Consider the following 26,534-nt stretch of genomic DNA (forward strand, 5'->3'; position numbering starts at 1 on the left):
GTGAAACTCTCAAAAGAGAGACCAACTATATAGAAACTGCTGTTTGCAAACTGAATTCTCATTTATTATAATAAAATGCATCTGTACCTAAAAGTAATGGAACATCCTGGTCTAAAATAACACTTAACTTTTGCCTTTTAATAAACAGACAAAAGATGGAAAAGCCCATTGTGGATAATAAACAATCTCTGGTCTTAAGCGTTCCCAGAGGTATGTTAAGGACAGAGCGAAGGGTATGTGAGATTATTTGGTGGATGTGCTAGAAACTCTAATCAGTACATCTGGGAATGTTTATGTGGTAACTCCTCATGGTGAGTTGACACCATGTGGACACACAGGTCAGTGCCAGCGGACTTCCTGAAACAGAAATGGCTGAATTGGACAGGAAGTTTCCTCTGATTTATGACCACTGGTGCTCGGGTCTTAGACCCTTAAAGTTCATCATTGTGATCAAGAGGCCCATTGGCCACCATTGCAGGATCTCACAGTTTGCTGATGACCCTCAAGGCCAAAGACTCCTTTATTTGTAATTGAATAATCCATCATTAGTATGGGGGGATTAAAGGTTTTCTTCCTCAAATATTCAGGCTACCAGTAGCTACACAGCCAAATATGACTACTGCAGCCATAAGGTGACTGTAGATATCAGTCTTGTGCTGATATTACTAAAAATATCGGTCTTGTGCTGATATTACGGAAAACACTGGTCTTGTGCTGATATTACTAAAGATATCACTCCTGTACTGATATTATGGAAAACATCGGTCTTATGTTGAAATTGCTGAAGATATCACTCTTGCGCTGATATTATAAAAATTATCGGTCTTGTGCTGACATTACTGAAGATATCCGTCTTGTGCTAATATCACGAAAAATATTGGTATTGTGCTGATATTACTAATAATATTGGTATTGTGCCAAAATTACTGAAAATATCAGTCTTGTGCTTATATTACTGAAGATATCGGTCTTGTGCTGATATTACTGAAGATTTCGGTTTTGTGCTGATATTACTAAAAATATCAGTCGTGTGCTAATATTACTGAAAATATCGGCCTTGTGCTAATATTACTGAAAATATCGGTCTTGTGCTTATATTACTGAAGATATCGGTCTTGTGCTTATATTACTGAAGATATCGGTCTTGTGCTTATATTACTGAAGATATCAGTCTTGTGTTGATATTGCGGGAAATATCAGTCTTGTGCTGATATTACTGAAGATATCGGTTTTGTGCTGATATTACTAAATATATCGGTCTTGTGCTAAAATTACTGAAGATATTGGGCTTGTGCTGATATTATTAAAAATATTGTTCTTGTACTGATATTATGGAAAACATTGGTCTTATGCTGAAATTGCTGAAGCTATCACTCTTGCATTGATATTACTAAAATTATCGTTCTTGTGCAGACATTACTGAAGATAACCGTCTTGTGCTGATATTAGGAAAAATAATGGTCTTGTGCTGATATTACTAAAAATATCGGTCTTGTGCTAATATAACTGAAGATATCGGTTTTGTGCTGATATTACTAAAAATATCGGTCTTGTGCTAACATTACTGAAGATATTGGTCTTGTGCTGATATTACTAAAGGTATCGGTCGTGTGCTGATATTACTAAGGTATCGGTCTTGTGCTGATATTATTAAAAATATTGTTCTTGTACTGATATTACAGAAAATATTGGTCTTATGCTGAAATTGCTGAAGATATCACTCTTGCATTGATTTTACTAAAATTATCGGTCTTGTGCAGACATTACTGAAGATATCGATCTTGTGATAATATTACAAAAAATATTGTTCTTGTGCTGATATTATGGAAAACATCTGTCTTATGCTGATATTACTGAAGATATCACTCATGTGCAAATATTACTAAAAAATAGGTCTTGCGCTGATATTACTGAAGATATTGGTCTTGTGTTGATGTTACTGAAGATATCGGTCTTGTGTTGATGTTACTGAAGATATCGGTCTTGTGATAATATTATTAAAAATATTGTTCTTGTGCTGATATTATGGAAAACATCAGTCTTATGCTGATATTACTAAAGATATCACTCGTGCAAATATTACTAAAAAATAGGTCTTGTGCTGATATTACTGAAGATATTGGTCTTGGGCTGATATTACTAAAGGTATCGGTCTTGTGCTGATATTACTGAAGATATCGGTCTTGTGCTGATATTATTAAAAATGTTGTACTTGTGCTGACATTACGGAAAACATTGGTCTTATGCTGAAATTGCTGAAATTATCACTCTTGTGCTGATATTCCTAAAAATATTGGTCTTGTGCTGATATTACTGAAGATATCGGTTTGTGCAGATATTACTGAAGATATCAGTCTTGTGCTGATATTACTGTATATATTGTTTTGTGCTGATATTAGTGAAGATATTGGTCTTGTGCTGATATTAGTGAAGATATTGGTCTTTTGCAGATATTACTGAAGATATCGGTTTGTGCAGATATTACTGAAGATATCAGTCTTGTGCTGATATTACTGAAGTTATTGGTCTTGTGCTGATATTACTGAAGTTATTGGTCTTGTGCTGATATTACTAAAGGTATCGGTCTTGTGCTGATATTATTAAAAATATTGTTCTTGTGCTGATATTACGGAAAACATCGGTCTTATGCTGAAATTGCTGAAGACATCACTCTTTCTAAAAATATTGGTCTTGTGCTGATATTACAGTATATATCGTTTTGTGCTAATCTTAGCGAAGATATTGGTCTTGTGCTGATATTACTGAAGATATTGGTCTTATGCTGATATTACTAAAAATGTTGTTACTGTGCTGATAATCTGTGGACAAAAATCTGTGTAGTGCAAGATAAATCTATCAATATATCTATATTTTTGGTCCATTTGTTGATAAGAAAAAGATGTTACATTTTTAATGTGTATCTGCAAAAAGTGAATTTTGTCATCTTTTTTTATCCCACAAGCATATAGATGGCTTCAAAGCTAACAGATTCCGCAAAACTCCAATTTTGCTTTCAAATTTCCATACTGTCTGTTATCTGTTTCACACCTGCAGGTCCATGTGGATTCCACACATAAACTATCACAACTCAATTTACAACCCCCTGAAGAGAGGAGGCAACCATGAAGAAACTAAAATATATCCGATACTCCTAAACCTGCTTTTCCTTTTTATGCTTTTTATGCAATATATTAAATGGTCAAACTAAGTACATAACCAAAAAATAAAATAAAAAAATTTGAATAATTAAATCTGATACTGAACATTTAATTTTGTTGTATGTATGTGCCACCAACATTCCAAGGAGGGGACACCAGAAACAAAAATGTCCAAGTAGCACAGATTTACCACATATATTTAACCACAAAGTGCAAGTTTGAGTGAAGGAGTGAAAAAGAGGATTCGGATTACCAGTAAACCCTCGAGAAAATGAAATAATGACTTTTTTGTCTGTTGCCCTTTGCCAGCGTTATAGTTTTTCAAGTCTGCTATAAATTGCAAATTCATCACAGGGTAATCGAAACGCTTTGAGTTCATGCCTACAAAAGCATTCCTGCTAAAATTGGACTTCTTGGTGGGCTCAATGGTGCAGTGCTGGAAATCTGGGAGGATTGTATCAATAGGCCCTTCAAGTCAAATCAAGTCTTAAATGTTCAGTCCCATTCTAATTCTAAAAGAATCTTTCACAGTTTCGTGGCTGTCTTCACCTACTTAATCATATTTGGATCATATTTGGGTTGGATGGCGCAGCACTGAAATTTCCTTTCATATCCAGTCCTAAGCCTTTAAAAGCTTTGGTAACAGAACAAATAATCTACCCACTTAAAACATAATAATATTTTTGAAATCCAGCACTATGGATGATGTCCATACTGTCAAAGATGACAAAAATGTTTTAAATTAAAAATATTAAACCTCCATTAATGAGATTATTAGTTCATTAAAGGGGACTCTTTTGTTTTTGTTTTTTTACATTAAAACATTTATTATTATATTTATTACATATTATTTTTATTATTTTGAAAATTATTTTTTAATATTATCATTTTTGCAATTACTTTTGGTAGCACTGTTTACTTCACCTTCAAAGAACAATTCTCTCCTTCATTTACTTAGTCTTTCGTTCATCTGGGAAAAAGAGATTATAATATAAGAAACTGAAGAGGATAATGGACAGGAACACATACAATGTGACCCCCTTTAGTTCAGGTTTCCTTATTCTGCATGAAAGAAACCCCCAAAACCACAATCTCATCCTGTGGGGCTCCAAGGAGAGAGAAGACAACTCATCTGGATCCAATGTCCATGAAGTCTCCATCTCTCTCTGTTCTCCTTTCTTCTCAGAAGGGAATATCTTTTATTGGACTGTTTTATGCTTAAAATACACAGAGAATACTTTGGGATATGTGAAACTTATTTCTTTCACCCTGGACCCCAAGAAAGATGTTCCTGGATTTAAAAGAAGGACTAAAACTAAGAAAAGAACATGCATAAAAAGCCTTCTTATTTCAGGGTCTGGCTTTGATTTTTGTAAGCAAGAATTATGATATAACTACTGTACATTTGACATTGGTGCTTGCCTGTGAAAAAATAATAATAATAATAATAATAATAGGTTGCCAGGTTGTTCTAGGTAATTGCTTACTGGCCCAAGTCTCACAAATTATATTCTGGTGCTTAGAATGTTTCAAGGGTTTAAAGGGTACATATTGATTTTAATATCAGTACAAGTACTCCTTTAATGAAAGTTGGAGGGATTTTTTTGTTTTATCATCTGAAATCTTTATGTCTAATTGCTTAGAAAGGCCATAGCACACCTCTCCTCAACAAGCCACATGATTTTATATACCATTCTTGTTCTTAGCACAAACGGTGCAGGATGTTTACGAAATCCTTAACCCTAAGTATGAGCAATAGTAATAGTGATGCTTGATCTTAGCAAGCACCGCTAATAATAAGCAACTTTTTCTAACTGGCAATCAAAAGACCAAAGAAAAGAATAGAGTATTTCTCCTTCCCTTTCATCAGTAACTTCAACATATTTACTCTGCTCAGATCATGTCAGAGAATGAAAACCTTTTGTGCAAAGTCAAAAAATGATTTATGAGAGAAGGCAATGACGGTCACATGAGATTCGTTTTTGGCCATGTCTGCATGTAATACAGTCTGTTTACCATACTGCTAATCAAACCACGGCCTCAAATGAGCACAGACAGCATGTGGGCACCACCTGAGTGTATGAGAACAATGGCGAGGTAACCACACACACTCACACCTAGAGAGAGAGTGTGTGTGTGTGTGAGAGAGAGAGAGAGAGAGAGTGCTCACATGTGCATGTAACATGCAGCCCGGAACACGCACAGAGCAAATGAATATGGTTTTTATCACACTTACATACTTTATGCATACACTTGCTGTTTGGCTTCTGAAGTTCTTTCACCAGTTCTGATCAGATCTGTGTCCAGGGTAAGCATATCAGTGTAAATCATATTTGTTTACCTTGTCTGCTAAATATCATAATTAATCCTCCTAGACCCCGTCATCTTGTTCAAACATATTGAGGTGTTTCTTCAACTACAAGCCAGGGGCTGTTTTTTTTTTTAACTACCAGATTTTTTATTTATTTATTATTATTATTATTTTTATGAAGGTCACATTAAAAGTGTCTCTGAAAATGTGTACAATGCCTTAATCTTTTATTTTTTTTCTATTTCAAAAATGTATGTAGGCCTATAGATTGTATTGTTTTACCCTTGTCCCACACTGAAAAAAATGATTTTGTGGTGAAGTAAATATAGCAGAAAAGATTAAGTACTTTCTACATTGGATAAGTTAGTTTATTATTAATATTAAGAAAATTCTACATTTGTACTCAATTCAAACATGTTAAAGTTAATGGTAATTACGTTTGGTAACTTCTTGTTTGAAGTCTGAAGTTCATTTTCTAATTAAAATTACCTGTTCATGATAAAAAAAAAAAAATAAAAAAAATAAAAAAAAAATTAAAATCTGTTGATTGTTACCGTCATCGTGTTTTGTGCATCAAGCGTTGAGGTCTGTGAGCACAGCTCTGAGTCTTGTTTCTATCGACATATTGCAAGATGATGTTTTCTCATAGACTATATAGTGTGCATTAAAGGAATATTCCAGGTTCAACACAAGTTAAGCTCAGTCAACAGCATTTGTGCCATAATGTTGATTACCACAAAGAATAATTTCGACTTGTCCGTCTATTTCTTTAAAAAAATCAAAAATCGAGGTTACAGTGAGGCACTTACAACAGACGTGAATATGGTCAGTTTTTGGATTTAAAGGGCAGAAATGTGAAGAGTATAATTATATAAAAGCACTTATATTAATTATTCTGTTAAAACTCATCAAACTCATAATTTAAATGTGTGTATTTAGGATACATACTGCTAGCTATGAAATTAGAAAAAATGTTATTATGAATGTTATTTCCAACTATATTTAAAATGTCATCACCATTACATCATACAATCACACTATTGAAAAAGCCCCCACACTGTCATACAGCTTGCAAATCTGTAATATCTTAAAGCGTTTCAGTCAAAGATTTTCAGAAGTTTCACAAATGATGCTGGCGATACCCAGAGAAGGTTAATGGTGGTGGACATCCTCCAACACACTCATGTCAAACATTTTTATTGACTTCTTGAACTGTTTGATTCACAAAAGTTCTCGCTTTCTTTGAGACGCTATTGTGATTGCTAAATAAAAATGTTACGAAATGAATGCACTTCATTCATAAAAACGATTTCATTACTGTTCTGCATGGATGATTAAAATCATTTACTAGGGAGTCTAGTGCCTTCCTTATTTGGTGCTTTCATGGGCATGGATTATAATAATTGTGAATGAACGTGCACTCTTTTTTTATAGTTTTATTAACTTCCATGAGGTCCACTGATAATGTAAGTAAAGTTTTTTTTTGCATTAAAACAGTCATAATTTAGTAATATATGATCATATTCCACCCTGTTTTGGCCCTCTGTTTTAAATGCTCGGTTTTGGCCTAAACGCCTCCTTTAAACTTTAACGTAAACACCCACTGTTCTGATTGGCTAACATCGTACAGCCCCTCGAATAGAGCTATTTTTTAAACTCAATTGGAAGAGAATGAACCACCTCTATGTCAGGGTTTACACATAATGCACATCCAACACATTGCATCTGAATATATTAAACTGTTCATCTCAAGCACAACTGTTAACACTCACACCCTCATTGCATCAAAAGCAATAGAACCCAATAAAATCAATGATGCTGTCTACCATGGGAGTGTCCGTTGCGGCATGTCGCGCCGGCAGTAAACAGATGTCCCGTTCCATTTTGCGCTGCACACGCTGGCGCTACTACTGCCAACAACACAAATAAACGGTTTAGAATGTTCAGGTCGATGCGCCCGGTGTAGACAGCCTCAAGCCGTTGCATCCCGCCAACAGATGCGCCCGGTATAAACAGAATGTCAGCACCATAACCTATCACACAGTCATGACATACAGTATGAAATATTCATGAATGAAACTGTGTACTCATGGTTTTTGCGATCATGTCCAAGTGTTTGTAACTGCGCCATCCATCAATAACAGTTCCTTTGCAAAGCTTGAATCGTATTATGACTGGTATGATATGAGCTGAACATACAATCCACTCTAAAATACACTGAAGACACATCCACATCCAGTTTCCAGTATCATTCCTTCATGTTTTCATACACCAACAACTAAAAATAGCACATGTGGGTGAAAGAACACATCCATGACAGAGCGCTTGTAACTTGACACCGTGTCTTTTAAAAGCGGCCTGAGATATGTATCAAGCAGTCAAAGATGTCTGTTTGTGCATGTTTATGTAGAAAAACATTTAAATCCCCATATCTCTCCTCTTCACACTTGTGACTGACTGAGCACCAGTGGGTGGGGCCAAGGTTGCAATGATGCAAAATAGGAGTTGCATATGCAGATGTATTTGGTCCTTGTGACGTCACAAGTTCCACAAATTCCAGATGAGCCGTTTTTGAAGCTTGGTTTAAATAAATGCTCTTTTTCTATAAAGGAGGAAGTTTTGAGTTCTGAAACTTACAGTGTTTTTATAGTACAATGACATCTTATAAGTCAAAAGGTCAAGGAAAATTGACCCCTTTAACATACACACGTTTTACCCCCCCAAATCTGGGGAGTACAAAACATTTGGAAATCCAGCGGAAAGATTTGGCAAGGTCCATTTTACACGCTAATTACTCAGAATCTACTCATATTTACGAAAGTTTCATGAATGAGGCGCATTGTTAGTAGACAAATTAAATAAACTAGTTAAGAGTGTGTAAAGTGTGTTTTAAGAGAGTTTATTTTCTAAAAATCCAGAGGGCCAAAAGTGGCCATATAGTAGTTGAAGAAGCACTCACTTATTTCTGTATCTACAACTGAAGTTAAAATGACTTGTACTGTACATCCATCCAATGTACAGGATAAGAAAAATATATCATTGGGAAGAGGGAAATGGAACTTGTTTAAAAGAAACCTATTGCTGGAGAGCACAATAAAATTACTGCCGTATGTTGCACAGTTGCTGCCCGAAAGCATTTTGAGATTGTGCTGTAAACTGTAAAGGATGTGGATTTGGGCCGAGTTCACACGCGCACCTGTTGCTCGGTTCCAGATCAACAGAGGCTTCGCAGATGCCAATGGACGCGCTCCAGCTTAGGAAATCCAATCCACTCCCATGATTTGTATTCTGCCATTCAAAATCAATGAGCTTTATCACTAACAAACATGTCAGTGTAGCGTTAGGTGGTCTTTTGAATATGTATCTACTGTAAGTTCTATAGAGAAAACATAATCTTTACTACAGTGGTCCAAAAAAATATTTGGGCAATTAAATCACACTTTAAAATGCAGGAATATAATTGCATTAGATAACAAAAGTGGCATCTATGAACAAATAATGGTAGAGCTTTTGGAACTAACACTTTTCTAGCCATTATTATCAGATGTGCACTTTTAATTATGGCTTAAGTATCCAAATAATTTTGGGGGCCACTGCATATAAGGTGCTTTGCTTCAAAACAAACACACATACACATACACACATGCAAACACACCTGTCTATAATTAGCAGCAGACTTTTCCCGGCAGACGTACGAATCTGGGAAAACCATGAGAGTTCCTCTCATACTAATTTGCTAGCATGAGTGACCCAGCCTGGCATAGACTGTTATCTACAGAGTGATCTCACAGTACACACGCCATGCCATTTTAGTACAAACATCACTGTGATTTACTGCAATCATAGGAGAGATAATGGGCAGAGACACAGGAAGTGTGTGCAAAGAGGCAGGAAGTGGTAATGTAATAAATAATATCTCCACTATAATTGGCTGCTAAAGATGCACAGTAAGACTTACTCACATCTCTCAGACAAATATATTCTCTGTTATCCTCATGTATACTTCATGCCCCATGAGGTGAGCAAGCATTATCCAAACATCTCATGATGAGTCCTCAGTTAGGTACCAGACAAAACAAGGTATAAAGTCTCATTCACTTTGTGACTAAAAGTAAAATAACCACAATCTGACCCCAGGTTCAACTTGACATGTTCCAGAACAGCAGGCTACTTATCTCACTAACCATCTGGTGTTCTACTGAAAGCCACTAGAGGCCACCAGACCACCGCCATACCAGGCGATGACTACTACACTGGAAAAAAATTGTTTCTTAATCAGTATTTTTGTCTTGTTTTTCAATTTTATTTTATTTTTTTATTACCCCATTGGCAAATAGTTTTGTCCTTTTTTTGAGCACAAATCTAACATAATTTAGGCTATACTAGATTTATAGAACCAGTGTTCTACTTACTAAACACTGTGCAGTATGCATACATTTGTTTTTAAATAGTAAATTAAACAGTAGTCATCATTCCACAATAAATGCTTTAAACATAAGTATTCTAATCATGCGACCTCATTATTAGCATGTGAGTGGTGTCCAGTTATTGACTTTAAATTTTGTGTAAAAATGTCTTTCCTTTTTTTATTTTTAGCGCATTTTGGCAAATGACAATACAAAAAACAATACAAAAACAATGGAAAATGGGCACTTATTATGCAGATGTATTTGGTCCTTGTGTCATCACAAGTTCCAAGAATTCAAACAAGATGTTTTTGCAGCTTGGTTGCAATGCTCTTTTTTTATAAAGGAGGAAGTTTTGAGTTCTGAAACTTACAGTATGTTTTTACAGTACAATGACATCTTATAAGTCAAAAGATCAAGGAACATTTGATTCCTCATGTCATGACCCTTTTAACATACACACATTTTACTAACAAATCTGGGGAGTACAAAGCCTTTGGGAATCCAGCGTTTTCGGGAAGGTCCATTCGAAATTTTGTGTAATTTTGTGTTTTAAATTTTGTGTAAAAATGTCTTTACTTTTTTATTTTTAGTGCATTTAGGCAAATGTAGTAGGTTTTCAGGGTACTGCATGAATACAACATTTTGAATACATTCGATAAAATCATAAGAGCCGTATGATAGTATGCAGGGTTAGGAAGTAACTTAAAACATGTAATGGGATTACGTATTTAAAATAAAAAATATTAGTAACTGTATTCCACTACAGTTACAATTTAAATAGTTAATAAAAAGAATATAGTTACATATGGGGGCCTGGGTAGCTCAGTGAGTAAAGACGCAGGCTACCACCCCTGGAGTTCGTGAGTTCAAATCCAGGGCATGCTGAGTGACTCCAGCCGGGTCTTCTAAGCAACCAAATTGGACCGGTTGCTAGGGAGGGTAGAGTCACACGGAGTAACGTCCTTGTGATCACTATAATGTGGTTCGCTCCCGGTGGGGCGCATGGTGGATGCCGTGGTGGATGGCATGAAGCCTCCACACGTGCTATATCTCCACAGTAACGCACTCAACAAGCCACGTGATAAGATGCACAGATTGGCGGTCTCAGACGCAGAGGCAACTGAGATTCGTCCTCCACCACCTGGATTGAAGCAAGTCACTACACCACCTCGAGGACATTGGGAATTGGGCATTCCAAATTGGGAGAAAAAGGGGAAACCCCCCCCCCCAAAAAAAGAATATAGTTACATTCAGATACTATTTTGATTACTTAAGAGATTACTTTCCATTTTTTTTTTCCATTTGTTTCATTTTGTATTTAGTCATTTAAGTTGGAAAACATCAATATAAATGACTTGAGTGGAATACATTTCAAAAGTAACCCTTCAAACCCTGATAGTATGCTACTCCAAACAAAGAATTAGTGAGTTTTATCCTTAAAACAACATTTTGTACAATGGAGTCAGAAACTATATATATATATATATATATATTATATATCTACAGGGTTGGGAGTGTTACTTTTGATTAAACATTGTAACAGTCACCTCTTTGCAACCTGAACTTGTTCAGAATGTTATATCGTTGTGACACATGCGCTAAAAACAATCTAGACACAGCGCAACAAATGAAACAGAATGTTTTTGAGTGAAACAGCATTTTTGAGACCTGAAGTTCTCTTTAACTTTTGACACTGTGTCTAAAAACGTGCCGGTCCTGTGAGACACTGAAGAAACAGCGAGACGCAGTGCAGCAGGCATGGACGTTAATCCAGCGCGTGTTTACATAGGAAAACAATGGAAAAACAGAGCAGACACGAGCAAAAAACACCTTCGGTATGAACGGCCCCTAACTCATCCATTCACACGTATCTGTGAGTGAGAGCACGTGGGCGAAACAAGTTCGGAAGGCCTGTATATTTTTTTCATAAATTACAATCCCAAACTAAAAGTCCTACTTGAAAAACTGACCCAATCCAGTGGAACTCTAACATGAACAGCTCTGAGAGCACTGACAACAGCATATTCTCGCGTGACAACAGAACAACATGTGACATGCCAACCCTCAAGCGGTTTTTGCGGAGCTTTCCAACTGGGGTGGGGCCCCTGATGTCCAGGGCCCCACGCAATTGCATGGTTTGCGTGGTGGATAAAACCGCTACTGGGCACAAACAATCATGTCATGGTCAAAATCACTGAGATCACATTTTTTCCCCATTCTGATGGTTGATGTGTACATTAACTGAAACTCCTGACCCGTATCTGCTTGATTTTATACATTACACTGCTGCCACATGATTGGCTGATTAGATAAACGCATGAATAAGTTGATGTACAGGTGTACCTAATAAAGTGGCCGGTGAGTATATATATATATATATTTTTTTTTAAGATACAGTATATTCTCTGAAAACAAGTTATATTGTCTTACAAAATCTTGCTTAAAATATATCTTGTTGTAAGGATAGATATTTGGATATTTTACTGGAAAAATACTGAATAAATTTTTTTTTTTACAGTGTACAACAACATATGGGTTCATCAAAAATCTCTGTTTGAAGGCCAAGTATTGATTTGAGTTTGTATTCATACAGTATAAACAGATATAAAAGAAAATATATGGAGGGGCTGTTGTTTGACTAGGGTTTGTTTCACGAACAAAACAAGAGAAACAATTATGGATTGTAGTTTACCAAGCAAACACTATTGTTCCATTCATTGCTTACTTAACACAAACACACTGCGGAACTAATCAGCATCCAGTTATTAGAAAACAATCTTCAGATGTGCGCTGGCACATGGCAAAACAGGATGGTGCAAGTTGAGTCACCACATGTGCCACAGATTACATGTGATGCTTTGTCTATGGCCAATTCATTTTCAACACCTGATTTCTCTTCCATTACTTTCCATTTCTGGGTAATCCAGAAAGTGCTAATTTTTTATTCCGAGACTGTAAGTGCCTATGTTTTCCGGACACAGGTTTGTCCAAGGGCTGGATCTATAGTGTTTTCAACAGAGAAAAACCATTAACAATGTAATTAAGCCCAGAAGTTCTTTCATTCTTCCAGGAAACTCAGTGTCATTATTGTCCATGTACCAGTAACAAAAATAAATCTTCATCAGGGAATGTTACCTTATTGATTTATACTGTGACAATCAGGCGTTCTGAACTATTATATTACAAGATAATTATGATGACAAAAAACTGAAGGGTACAGAGTTTTAAAATATATAAATGCAGATTTCAGACACTGAGGGGCGAATTCACTCAACTCTCTGCAGTGCAAAAACCCGCATCTTATTCACTAACCACTTGCAGTCCAGTTAACCCGGCCCTAATTGTGTAGAGATAGCGCTGCAATGTATTTAAATGAAATCACTGCTATTCTTTTCAGTGCATACACACCTCTTTTCATTGTCTTCCTCATAATAGTCAGCGCTATTTGCCTGCATGATTAAAGTCACACAATTACCGCCAATGAAAAAAGGTGGTAAGTGTAACTGTATTAAAAAGAGATGTACAATATGTATACATTTTCTGTTTAGCAAAGCAGCAGTAATCAAATGATGATCAAATGACAGAGAAGAGCATTATAACCGGGCATCTATGCAGAGGCGGCATGCAGTCGAGTGCACTTTTGGCATTTTTTGGAGACGATTTAGGTGTCTGGATTGCAGTGGTGGTGTGATGCTGTTGTCAATTCAAACGTCACTGTGCTACACAAATTCAAAACTCTGATTTTCTCAGTAGGGAGAAAGAAAGAAAAGTGAGAGAGAAAAAATACTTGAGCAGATAAAATGTGAATCAAAACTGACAGCATCAAAGTGTAGTGGATGTGGTAGAAATCAATGAAAGGAATAAAAAACAGCTCCTTAAGACTGAGATTAGAGCACAAGACTGAAATGAGATAATTAAAGAACATTTACCGGGTAACCATCTCTTCCATGTTTGCCCTGTACAAATAAAAATTAGGTACAACAAATGAATACATATAAACCTAGATTAAAGAAAAAAGATAGCACAGTTTTCATAGTCTCAAGACATTAATTCAATAAAAGACAAAAGACAGACATAAACTCTCAGTAAACTATTCTAATTAGCCAATTTGAATGTGGAACACACATCTAAACCATTTCTACATTAAATCATTTACTTTCCAAGTGTTTACTAGTACAGCACCACTGCTCTAAAGAATTTCTAGAAATCTGCATAAACTTAACTAATACTGTTAAAACAACATTCAAGCTGTCACAAAATTTGTCATCTGCAAGCATTAAACAGTTAAATGAAATCTTCATGACAGCAGGTTATAATATACATATTAGAAACATGATATAATGCAACAAGGTGTTGATGGCTTGATTTGAACCTTAATCTAAAGCAGATGAACCCTCAGCAGTCATTCTGCAACCTTGTGTTGGGTCCAAAAACATTAATCTTTCAGAGGTACTGGAGTGAAGATTCAAGAAATGTAATCTATCAGAGGGTCCCATTTGAACCCTCTAGAGCTTTCTCAGTAGGAGGACTTTAATGTACTGTATCAGAGGATCCAACCCGATCTCACCAGAATTCATCACAATAGTACGAGGTGGCAAATTTGTACTGATTCATATGGGTTAATTCATACGAAATCGTACGAGTTATACACCTACCAATGAAAGATGCTTCCCTCGTGTCCTTGTAGTTTCTGATGTGGCATTTGTTCTGTGTTAATCCCAAAACATTTTTTGTAACTTTAACCCCTAAACCAAACACAATCCCTAAACCTAACCATACAGTGTAACACCTTACATGACCCAGAGCATAAACATAGCCATGATATTAATGTTAAAATGCCTGATGTGTTACACTGAAGAAAGTGACACTTCCGGGTTTGAACGCGTGTTTGTGAAACGTATGCAATTGGTTGATGTATAAGTCATAAGAATTGGTTAAGACTTTGCACCTTGTAGTATTGTGACGAATTCTGATGGGACTATGTTGGAGGATCTCGTTTGAACATTCTAGAACTTTATCAGAGAATGTGGTTTGAACACTCTAGAAGTTTATCAGAAGCACTGGTGTGAAGAATATAGAAATTTAATCAATCTTGTTTAAACACTCTAGACATTAATCTATCAGAGGATCTGGCTTTAACACTCTAGAACTTTAATCTATCATTGTGAAGATTCTAGAACTTTAATCTATCAGAGGACCTGATTTGAACACTAGAACTTTAATTTATGAGTGTGAAGATTCTAGAACTTTACTATATCATAGGATCTCGTCTGAGCATTCTAGAAAGTTAATCTATCATTGTGAAGATTCTAGAACTTTAATGTATCAAAGGGTCTCGTTTGAACATTCTAAAATGTAATCTATCAGTGTGAAGATTCTAGAACTTTACTGTATCACAGAATCTCATTTGAACATTCTAAAATTGTAATCTATCATTGTGAAGATTCTAGAACTTAAATGTACCAGAGGGTCTTGTTTGAACATTCTAGAACTTTAATCTATCAGGGGATCTCCTTTGAACACTTTAGAAAATGAATCTATCAGTTGATCTGATTTGAACATTCTAGAACTTTAATCTATCAGTGTGAAGATTCTAGAACTTTACTGTATCAGAGGATCTAATTTGAACTTTCTAGAACTTTAATATCAGAGGATCTAGTTTAAACACTCTAGAACTTTAATCTATCATAGGATCTGGTTTGAACACTCTAAAAATATATGGCCCAGTACACATTAAAAAGTTTCGGGAGAGACAACCGCATTTAAATGTGAGAGTGAATCCCCTAAATTTTAATTACTAATTATTAATTATTTGTTTATGTGCTTCTAAGTGGCTGCTGTTAAACAACACACACTCTTTATCTGGACATTAATGTACTGTACGGGTTAGCCCAAGACCCCAGGGCTGATGAGAGAAACAACAGTGGAGATAGACTAGAACTTGGAAGGTTCTAGAACTTTAATCTTTCAAAAGCACTGAAGAAAATGCAGTTTCTTAGATTACTTACCTTCAAAATTCAGTACTGCTCACAACACTACAGAGATCACATCTGCTACAACATGACATAATTTTGATGTATGAGGACAGGGTACTTACTGGGGGTCCTGCAAAAAGAAAACAAAACCAAAGAGAAATGACAAATAATTTAGTTTAAAAAAATCTAAATCAAATTACTTTCATTTTCAGTTTGACTTCAATCAAAGACAACAACATATGCACTAGACACAATGGTGTAGAAATGTATGTCAGGAAAGTGTTATTATGACCCTTAGGGGAGACAGAGAGGTTTAAGAGACGCTTTGAAGCTTTATGAGTCTGAAAGTCGTTCTAATTTACTTATGTGTGGATGATGCCTCAAATACCCACTGCCCTTAAAGGATTAATGACAACATTCGAAATGGTCAAGTTCTGACCATTGTACACAAAATAGCTGAACTTCACCATTTGGGAAGCATTTAAAAAAACAAGGCAAGTGAATGTGTGTGGTTTACAGGGGTGGAGCACATGGTATGAGAGAAAAGGAAAATGGCGCAACATCAAAATTGGTTAGTACAACTATTGATTATTCATTTAATGAGGCTCCTAATTAAATTAGCTCTTTTTAATGAATGAATTATCCAGAACGAACTTGCATGTGACCTGCCTAATCTTTGCACTGATTAGTCTGCTAAATGTTTTCCAGCTTTCAACCATATTCTCTCTCTCCCACTGGAGAAACAAACAGATGCCTTTGTAACAGAGAACCTTCTCCATCCATCTCCCCATGTTCAACTCTTCTCCGCCCGCTTTACGACCAATCTACAACAAGCAGGCATGGCTAAACAGAACCACATCTAGCAGACCTAGTGACAAAACGACCCACTATCTCAGTGTAAATAAGGTGTTCCGCCAGTGCTTGTAGTTCCTCTCCGAGGGCAATGGAGCTGGAACAGGTTTTAAAAACAGATGGACAGAATTGTTGTTCTGTCCAAATGCCAGTTAATTGGATATGATCAGGTTCTGCTGGTTCTACAAACTGTACACATCCACAGTCCAAAGATAAAGTTACGGTGTACTTGGAGTCCGGGATGTTTTCAGGGCAAGGCATCAGCCAGTTACATCTTTAATAAACCTCACAAACTGCAACAACGACTTCTTATGCAAATGATGCAACAATGGATCATTCTTTTGACCCAAACCTCTGGGCCCATGAGACCCATATGTCTGTCTAATGCACGGTTCACTTACAAATGTATAAGCATCTTTATTTTCTTGGTTGACTCATTATCAACCAGAGTTTAATACCTCTGAATCATCGTTGAGTCTACAGTGACTCAAAACCACATTAATTGAGGTCTTCCTCCAAGTCAAATCTAATGATTATGAATTCTGCACACTAGTAACGATGTTTATAAATATTTACATGCCATCAAAGGATGCCTAAAAATGTGTATGGAACAGTTAAAAAAAAGTCATCCTAAAAGATTTATATTGATTAGACATTAGGAAACCAGACTCACCAGGGTCACCTCTTCTTCCACGTTTCCCAGGTGGACCTAAAACAAGAAGAGGAAATATCTTTTAATAAACAATGTCTTATATAATATCTTAATAAATCTATTATTTAAACAACAGTGAAGAGGTTTGGGGATTTTTGGGGGATTTAAAGTCTGACTCAAAGTCTTGACTTGTATTTCTGAGTCATTAGCTTGAGGATTCTGAACAAAAGGATTCACTCAAATGATCTTCTGGCATTGACTCACAACCATCACATATTTCCAAATATATCATTATCCATGGAAGACCTTTCAGTATAATGAAAAAATCCTGTTAAATTTACGGTAAAAAAACAAAACAGGCAATTGTCGTTGCCAGAAATTCACCGTAAAAAATTCAGTGACAATGTTTTAGGCATTACAGGATGTCATTGTGGTGTTTGTAAGCTATATTTTACAGTTCACTACCATATACACTAATGAGTCAAAACATTATGTCCGCTCACAGGTGAATCGAATAACATTGATCATCTCCTAACAAGGCCACATGTCAAGGTCTGGGTAGATTAGATGGTAAGCAAACAATCAGTTCTTGTATTCAACGTGTTGAATGCAGGAGAAATGGGCAGGAGTAAAGACCTGAGCGACTTTGACAAGGGCCAAATTGTTATGGCCAGACAACTGGATCAGAGCATTTCTGAAATGGCAAGGCTTGTGGGGTGCTCCCGGTCAGCAGTGGTGAGTACCTACCGATAGTGGTCCAAGGAGGGACAAACCACAAACCAGCGACAGGGGGCTGGGTGCCCAAGGCTCATCGATGCGCAAGGACAACGAAGGCTATCCCATCTAGTCCGAACCGACAGATGGTCTACTGTGGCACAAGTCACATAAAATTGCAATGATGGTTATGGAAGGAATGTGTCACAACACACAGTGCATCGCACCCTGCTGCATATGGGGCTGTGTAGCCGTAGACCAGTCAGAGTGCCCATGATGACCCCTGTCCACCATCGAAAGTGCCTACAATGGGCACGCGAGCGTCGGAACTGGACGTTGGAGCAGTGGAAGAAGGTCGCCTGGTCCAATGAGTCCTGTTTTCTTTTACATCACGTGGAAGGCCGTATAGGTGTGCACCATTTACCTGGGGAAGGATGCATTGTGGGAAGATGACAAGCCGGTGGAGGGAGTGTGATGCACTGGGCAATGTTCTGCTGTGAAACCCTGGGTCCAACCATTCATTTGGATATCAATTTAACACATGCCTCCTACCTAAACATCGTTGCAGACCAGGTACACCCCTTCATGGCAATGGTATTCCCAAATGTCAGTGGCCTCTTTCAGTAGGATAATTTGCCCTGCCACACTGCACACATTGTTTGGGAATGGTTTGAGGAACATGATGAAGAGTTCAAGATGTTGCACTGGCCTCCAAATTCCCCTGATCTCAATCCAATTGAGCATCTGTGGGATGTGCTAGACCAACAAGTCCGATCCACGACGGCTCCACCTCGAAACTTACAGGACTTGAAGGATTTGCTGCTAATGTCTTGGTGCCAGATACCACAGGACACCTTCAGGGGTCTTGTAGAGTCCATGCCTCGGTGGGTTGGCGCTGTTTTGGCGGCAAGTGGAGGGCCAACAGCATATTAGGCATAATGTTTTGGCTCATCGGTATATATCATTAAATTATATCATGTTAATACAGTATACCAACCAATTGGAACTACAAAAATCTGTTTAGCACTATAACCACCATAGTAACACAGGTGGTAAAACAAAAGGCCACATGATGATTAAATTTCACCAAGAGTGGCTCTTTCATGATCAAAGGCTTATAAATATGTATAGACAAAGCACTGTGTTACCCACATGAACACAAAACAGCATCAGGATAACACATGTAAATTAACACTAAATTAATACAACAAACATCAACGAAACAACATAAAATGTAACAAAACACTCCAATGTAAATAACTGATATTAAAAATCATAAATATTTCAAGAAAATATAATCAAAAATATATTAAAAAAATACATAAAATAAATATAAATATAATTGTTGGAATAACCCTGATTTTCAATCACAGCTTTCATGCGTCTTGGCATGCTCTCTACCAGTCTTTCACATTGCTGTTGGGTGATTTTATGCCACTCATGATGCAAAAATTCAAGCAGCTCAGCTTTGTTTGATGGCTTGTGGCCATCCATCTTCCTCTTGATCACATTCTAGAGGTTTTCAATGGGGTTCAGGTCTAGAGATTGGGCTGAAGCACCCCCAGATCATAACCGATCCTCCACCTGGTTGTCTTATGGTTAGAAGGAGACCTGAAGTGGCCTTCAAGCCACAGTGTCTCGCACCCACTGTGAAATTTGGTGGAGAGTCGGTGATGATCTGGGGGTGCTTCAGCAAGGCTAAAGTGAAGGATGCATGAATCAAGCCATGTACAAGGTTATCCTGGAAGAAAACTTCCTTCTGCTCTGACAATGTTACCCAAATCTGAGGATTGGTTTTTCTAGCAGAACGTTGCTCCATGCCACATAGCCAGGTCAATCAAGGTGTGGACAGAGGACCACTGGATCAATACCCTGTCATGGCCAGCCCAGTCTCCAGACCTGAACCCCATTGAAAACCTCTGGAATGTGATCAAGAGGAAGATGGCTGGCCACAAGCCATCAAACAAAGCTGAGCTGCTTGAATTTTTACGTAAGGAGTGGCATAAAGTCACCCAAAAGCAATGTGAAAGACTGGTGGAGAGCATGCCAAGACGCATGAAAGCTGTGATTGAAAATCAGGGTTATTCCACCAAATATTGATTTCTGAACTCTTCCTAAGTTAAAACATTAGTATTGTATTGTTTAAAAATGAATATGAACTTGTTTTCTTTGCATTATTCGAGGTCTGAAAACACTGCATCTTTTTTGTTATTTTGACCAGTTGTTATTTTCTGCAAATAAATGCTCTAAATGACAAAATTTTCATTGTCAGTACTTTATATAATAAAACAAAAATGTTCATTTTACTCAAACACATACCTAGTAAATCCAGAGAAACTGCAGTGGTCCCTTAATTTTTTCTAGAGCTGTATATATATATATATATAAACACTACCGGTCAAAAGTTTTGAAACATTTGAGTGAAATGTTTCTCATGATCTTAAATCTTTTGATCTGAAGGCGTATGCTTAAATGTTTGAAATTAGTTTTGAAGACAAAAATATAATTGTGCCACCATATTCATTTATTTCATTATAAAACTAAAATGTAATTTAAAAAAAAAAGTTTTTGAAATTGATGACTTGGACCAAATAATAAAGAAAAGCAGCCAATAAGTGCCCAACATAGATGGGAACTCCTTCAATACTGTTTAAAAAGCCTCAAGAATTTGGTTGAGTACATGTCTGCAAATTCTAGGCAAAGAGTGACTACTTTGAAGATGCTAAAATATAACACAGTTTTGATTGATTTTGGAGTTTGTTTAGTCACAACATAATTCCCATAGTTCCATTTATGTTATTCCATAGTTTTGATGACTTTACTATTATCCTAAATTGTGAAAAAAATTATAATAAAGAATGAGTAAGTGTTTCAAAACTTTTGACCGGTAGTGTGTGTATATATATATATAATATATATATTAATTGTTCACCTTACATGATAAGGTAACCAATAAAAAAAAAAAAAAAAAAAAATACTGTAGCATTTTACATTCATTTTTTCAGTTAAAATGACAAAATAAAATAAATAAATAAATACAGCATGGGTGAATGTCAACAAAAAAAATCAAAAAAAAAATCACAGGGAACAAAAATTGTCAGATTGTTTACCATTTAAATCATATATAGAGTATGGCATTATGGTGATGATTTTTTTTTCTGCATTAGAGTAATGAGAATTTAAGGTGGAAATATGTTTCATTGTCATTAAAATAATGTCAAAATGCAAATCTTAATGATGCATTCTTTATATAAAATATCACATCTTATTTTTGTCTTTTGATTTTGGGGTAGTGTATGAGCTGGACATTTTCACTACAGTAGGCCACTGGCAATTGGGGGAGGGACAATTGCCCTCATTTTTTCATTTTTATTTTGGTATTAAATTGGATCTGAACATTTCATAACAGTTTTCATGTGACTCACCCTACCTGAACTCCATATGACCCAAACCCAGTAACCTGACTAAGTATAAAGGTGTAAAACACCAGGGTCATATTTTATGTGTGACGAAGGAACCAGGCGCAAATCCAAAGTCACAGATGAAAACAGATGCATACAGTATCTGTGCAAGATACATCTGGGCAACTAACATCACTTCCTGCTCATGTGAATGCATGTTAGAACAAAGCAGCCGAGGGCATACCTCCCAGGTTTCTGAGATAGTTGGCCAAATCCCATCTCCCCTCCTTTCTGTTCCTCTGGTTAACCGATTAAACCCCCTCCCTCTCTATGTCCCCGGAGCACTAAATCACTTCCATCAACCTCTTTCCCTCCCTCTACTTCTGGCACTGTGAAATAGAAACCATACCTGAGCGAGGCAGGAGAGGGGAATGCTGGGATGCTAACAAGCTTTGGTCACATACACATGTCTCTAGTTGGCATTATTATTATTGTTGTAGGTTAATCAACCCCTGATGGTTCAGCCCTCTATTAGAGACAACTCTGACTGACCGGACATGAGTCTCAGGGTTTTGTTTCTCCTGTATGGATCACTGTACTGCAGTAGATCTACAGTACAAATTACATGTGTTATTTTTTGTATATTTCTTCTTGTGTTCCATGGAAAAAGATATCATAACGGTTTGTAACAACATGAGGGTGTGTAAATGATGATAGAATGTTCATTTTTGAGTGAACTATACCTTTAAGATGCACTTTTGGTATCTCTCTGTAAACTCTAGCTTATGTCATTCTGTCTCTCTCGTGGCATTATCGATATTACCTAATTGTAAAGCACTAGCTGTGAAGCTTTGAATGTATGTATCCAGAAAAGCACTATTTAATGAAAGGAATTATTTTTATTATTGCAATCTAAAAGGCTTTCTGACCTATGGGTTTTAACTTCCCACTGTATTGATGTTCCAGGGTTTGTATACGATAACACAAATCACAGTCAGCATAGCAAAAACATAGCTTTGCGGCTTCATCTTTGAGCTCTTCTGGCTTACTGCACTAAACAGTATCACATTACCAAAGACTAAACCACAACAGCTATAAATACAAGTGTAACTATGTTCTTCACCAGTAGAACCCATAAACCCTATGGAGGAACTCAGAGATACTGGTTCAATGATGGAAGGGCCCACTCATGTTTTAATCTGTTTTTTATCAATCAACATCTGATGAGCTGTCTCATGGACAATTTTCATTACAGTAACAACTGCGAGATTAAAAACATGATGCCGGATTGATTGAATCTGGATGTAATCAAAGTCGCCAGCATCTTAAAGGTCTCCTGTGTTCTCCCCTATAGCTGTCCCGTTAAGTTAACATTCAGAAATCAGATAATTGAAGTGTATCCTTATTCTCAGCTTTGACGATCTAACCGCTTGCCGAATTCCGTTCCTTATTCGACCGCAAACGTCTGTTTCTTATAGTCATCAAGTAGGCTTGATTTAGCTACTGTGACATTTTGTCTAAAACAAATGGTTCGAAGAAAAAAAAAAACGTAATTGTTTTCCAGAGCGAGGGGGAATGCGGTGTCTTTTTGTCAGGCGCAATAACTGTTCGTAATAAATGTCAACAATGAAATCACAAAAAGTTATTGAACCTCAACCTTGTTTTTTCTCCAATATCCCTTGCTGAAATAAATTAAAGTCTATAAATGGAAAGGAAATCAAATTAATACCAGAAGGTGTCTGGTTTGTGTACGGCCCTTTGACAACCCTTTGTCTCCATGCTCTAGTGGCAATTTTCAATATAATTACTCTAACAGGAAGTTTGCACATTATCCTACCTATAAATTACCAACACTGATAACTCGCAGTGCAATAAAATCATGCAGTGCGCCTTGATTGAAGAGATCAGTCTTTCAAAGCTCATGAGACTTGTAGATCTCACATATCGTTTCATTTAAAATCACCATTTGGTCTTTAAAGAATTTAAGAAAATATTTAGAATAAAAGAAACACTGAAAACAAGAAAATCATGAGAAATATTTAAATTCATATTGAAATCTCTGACATTTGATTGCATACTTTTGGTATTACAGCAAATCTGAGTACAGTTTGAGACATTATTGAGATCTTTTCTGAAACTCTGGGGCAGACATATGTCTCATTTTACTGGGGTCTTTTCTCAGAAGAAAAATCTGAGAAGTAGTAGAAATAGCAAAAAGTCTCCATTTAATCTCAAAGCTGTAGGAGAATCAATTGAGATGTTAAGAATTCTTTCTTTATAATGGGACAGTCTCGAATTCACCAACTACAAATATGTATTCCCTTTAATTTTCTTACTTCTTGTAGTTCTGGTTTTCCTAACGTGTGAAATACAACCGTTTTAATCACTTGGGCATTATTCATCATGTTCTAACAAACACCTTTCATGTTCATGCGAAATGCAGAAACAAACGTTGTGTGATGTGTGACAGGTGGTTTATGTTGACTGTGGGGGGCTTGTAACAGAACAGGAACTCGGACTGTCAAATCAATGCTGCAGTGGTCATGAGAGAGCACGAACAGCCAAATAACAGAACGCAAGTCATCCGTTTAAACTGTTTCAAATAACGAGAGGTGAGGTGTGTTATCTGGACATTCCAATGTGTATGAGTATGTCTGCGTGTGTATGTCTGTAATGATTTGGGTGCCGTGTGTTAAATAGTAAGCATACAACAAGAGCAACATTATACAATGAATTTAGTAACACTCAGTGGATTCTAGATTATTTGTATAACATTGTAAACTAAAGTAAGTATATTTTTAAAAACTCACACATTGTAAAAAAAAATAAAATGAAATTAAAAACTATATTTTGCATTAATATAGTAAAACCCTAACCCTTGCATTTTTTTTAGGACCATTAAGATTTTTTTTTTTTTTTTTTTTTGTACAGTGAAATTATATTAAGTCATATACTGGACATTTTATATATATATATATATAATTCCCATTATTATTAATGGTGATTCTCTGTACTGTAATAAAGCTTTTTCAATAAATCAGTATACATTAAAGGCTGTATAACAAATACTATCATATACAACTAATTTATAATTTAAATAATATGTTTTTATCGCATTACAGAAGATGTTTTATATTACAGTAATAAGAATTATGTGATTAAAAATGTATCTAATGAATTCTAAAAATGTAATGAATTTAAATACAAATGAAATAAAAATGTATATCAGAACAAATTTAAATTGTTTTCATCTGTTCAGAATCTTTTTCTTTTTTATTAATGTTTCAGAAACAGCAATGAAGAACACATTATATTGATTCATTTAATTTTAGTTTATAGGAGTTAAAAGTGTATAAATACATCAACTAATTAAATATAAATTAAATAATAATCTAATTCAAAAAGATATGTTTTAAGAAAAACTAGTTTTTGGACCTTATTCCATTGTGATACAGTGTGGCTAAGTTTCCCAGTTTTTATTTTTACTCTTTTTTTATATAGATCTTTTTATTTTTGTTTTTAGAGCTATTTTATGTCAAAAAAACTAAATGGGAAAAATTTTTCCACTGTTAAAACATAATGTGCACCATACAGGGTTAACTGTCATGAAATATAATCTCACAATGCAAAAAATATTTAATTAGTCCTGAAAACTAAAACTTCTTTCCTGTGATTTCCTTTATGCTTTAGTGTCAAATTGAAAAAAACTGTATACTTAGTATACAAAGAAACAACAGATGTATTAATCAACAACTTATCATAAGCAGTACATCAGAGTACATCGAAGAGGCATTTGGCAGAGTCCTTATGGTATAAAGACCCATGACCATGACCAGACAACCATAAATTGAACATGCTTGCCATCTTGTTATGCTTTGCCTGTGCTGTTAAATGAAAGATTCATAGATTAAGGATTTTCTCATTTACAAACAGTGGCCCAAGATATACCTTAAAAATTTTCCTTTTGTGTTCCATGGAAGACAGAAATATTTGGAACGACATGATGGTGAATATATAATTACATGAATTAATGTATTTGAATTTTTGGGTAAACTATCCCTTTCAATTACATTTTTATTTTCATTGAAACTGTTTGTTAGCACATTTAAAGAAATTGCCTTAAACATTTAAATTGAAAAGTCTCATTTTTGTGCCACTAGCATTACAAAAGAAATTGCAATGACTGTTTTGAAACAGGTTTCCCAAACATTCCTCCATCTGTCATTGGTCGGAAGAAAAAACAAATAGTCCCGCCTCAAACTCACGTCATTGGTTGAGCCAATGTTGATGCAACCCGGTCTCAAGGCAAGTCATAATAGTTAGTACGAGATGGCGAAATCAAAAGAAATCTAACAAGCTTATACAAAAAATAATTTTACTCCCGTAGAGAAAAATTAACAAACCAACGAACAATATTATTATGATTTTTTCTCGGTTTAACTCCTAACCCAACCTACATCTAACCATAAAGTCTAACCCCAAACCCTAAAACTTTCAATGATTTTAATACGGAAGAAAGCAAACTTTGGGGTTTGGAACTAGATACAGTAAGTATGATTTAAATAAATATGGAATGAGTAACCAATTCTATCTGCATATATTTATTGTACAATCACAGTTAAACAAACAGATTTCACAACCTCTATATACACCCCATCCAATGCTTTGTACAAAGAAAAAAATAACAATTTAAGCCAAACCGAAAAACATAGAGAATCCACCATTAGCATTTCTATCTGGCTGTGTGCACATGCGTGAGTGTCTGGGTTTGCCCATAATGTGTGCATGTTTTAAGCCATTAGGAGTGGCCCTTGTGTGATGGAGTTTAAACTCGCTTGACCTTCAGATAAAAAACTCCAGCCCTCCATCACCAGTCGCCCGCCAGTGAAACATTTCCATGTGTTTGTTGACGCTGGAAGTGTTGGTGTTTATGAGGGGGGCCGGCTCCTATGTGAGGCCCCAGACACTCGTTGGGTGGCTCTTCCATTAGTGTGAGTGATTTTTATAGTCAACATCGAACATATAAGGCCGAGAGGATGTTCAGACTCACGCTCCATTGGAC

General features: G+C 36.0%; 1 protein-coding gene across 1 annotated transcript in view; it reads right to left on the bottom strand.

Moving 5' to 3' along the window:
* The window catches only part of col23a1a (collagen type XXIII alpha 1 chain a), a 223,534-nt gene that overhangs the window by 43,938 nt on the left and 153,062 nt on the right, over positions 1–26,534 (bottom strand). Inside the window, exons 3-5 of the mRNA XM_051649346.1 lie at positions 17,379–17,414; positions 15,976–15,983; positions 13,808–13,834 (exon numbers count right to left, since the gene is read on the bottom strand). Of these exons, the coding sequence (XP_051505306.1) occupies positions 13,808–13,834; positions 15,976–15,983; positions 17,379–17,414 (71 nt within the window). The remainder of the gene's footprint in view (positions 1–13,807; positions 13,835–15,975; positions 15,984–17,378; positions 17,415–26,534) is intronic.

This window comes from Myxocyprinus asiaticus, chromosome 22 (genome assembly GCF_019703515.2).
Source record: "Myxocyprinus asiaticus isolate MX2 ecotype Aquarium Trade chromosome 22, UBuf_Myxa_2, whole genome shotgun sequence".
Taxonomy (NCBI): domain Eukaryota; kingdom Metazoa; phylum Chordata; class Actinopteri; order Cypriniformes; family Catostomidae; genus Myxocyprinus; species Myxocyprinus asiaticus.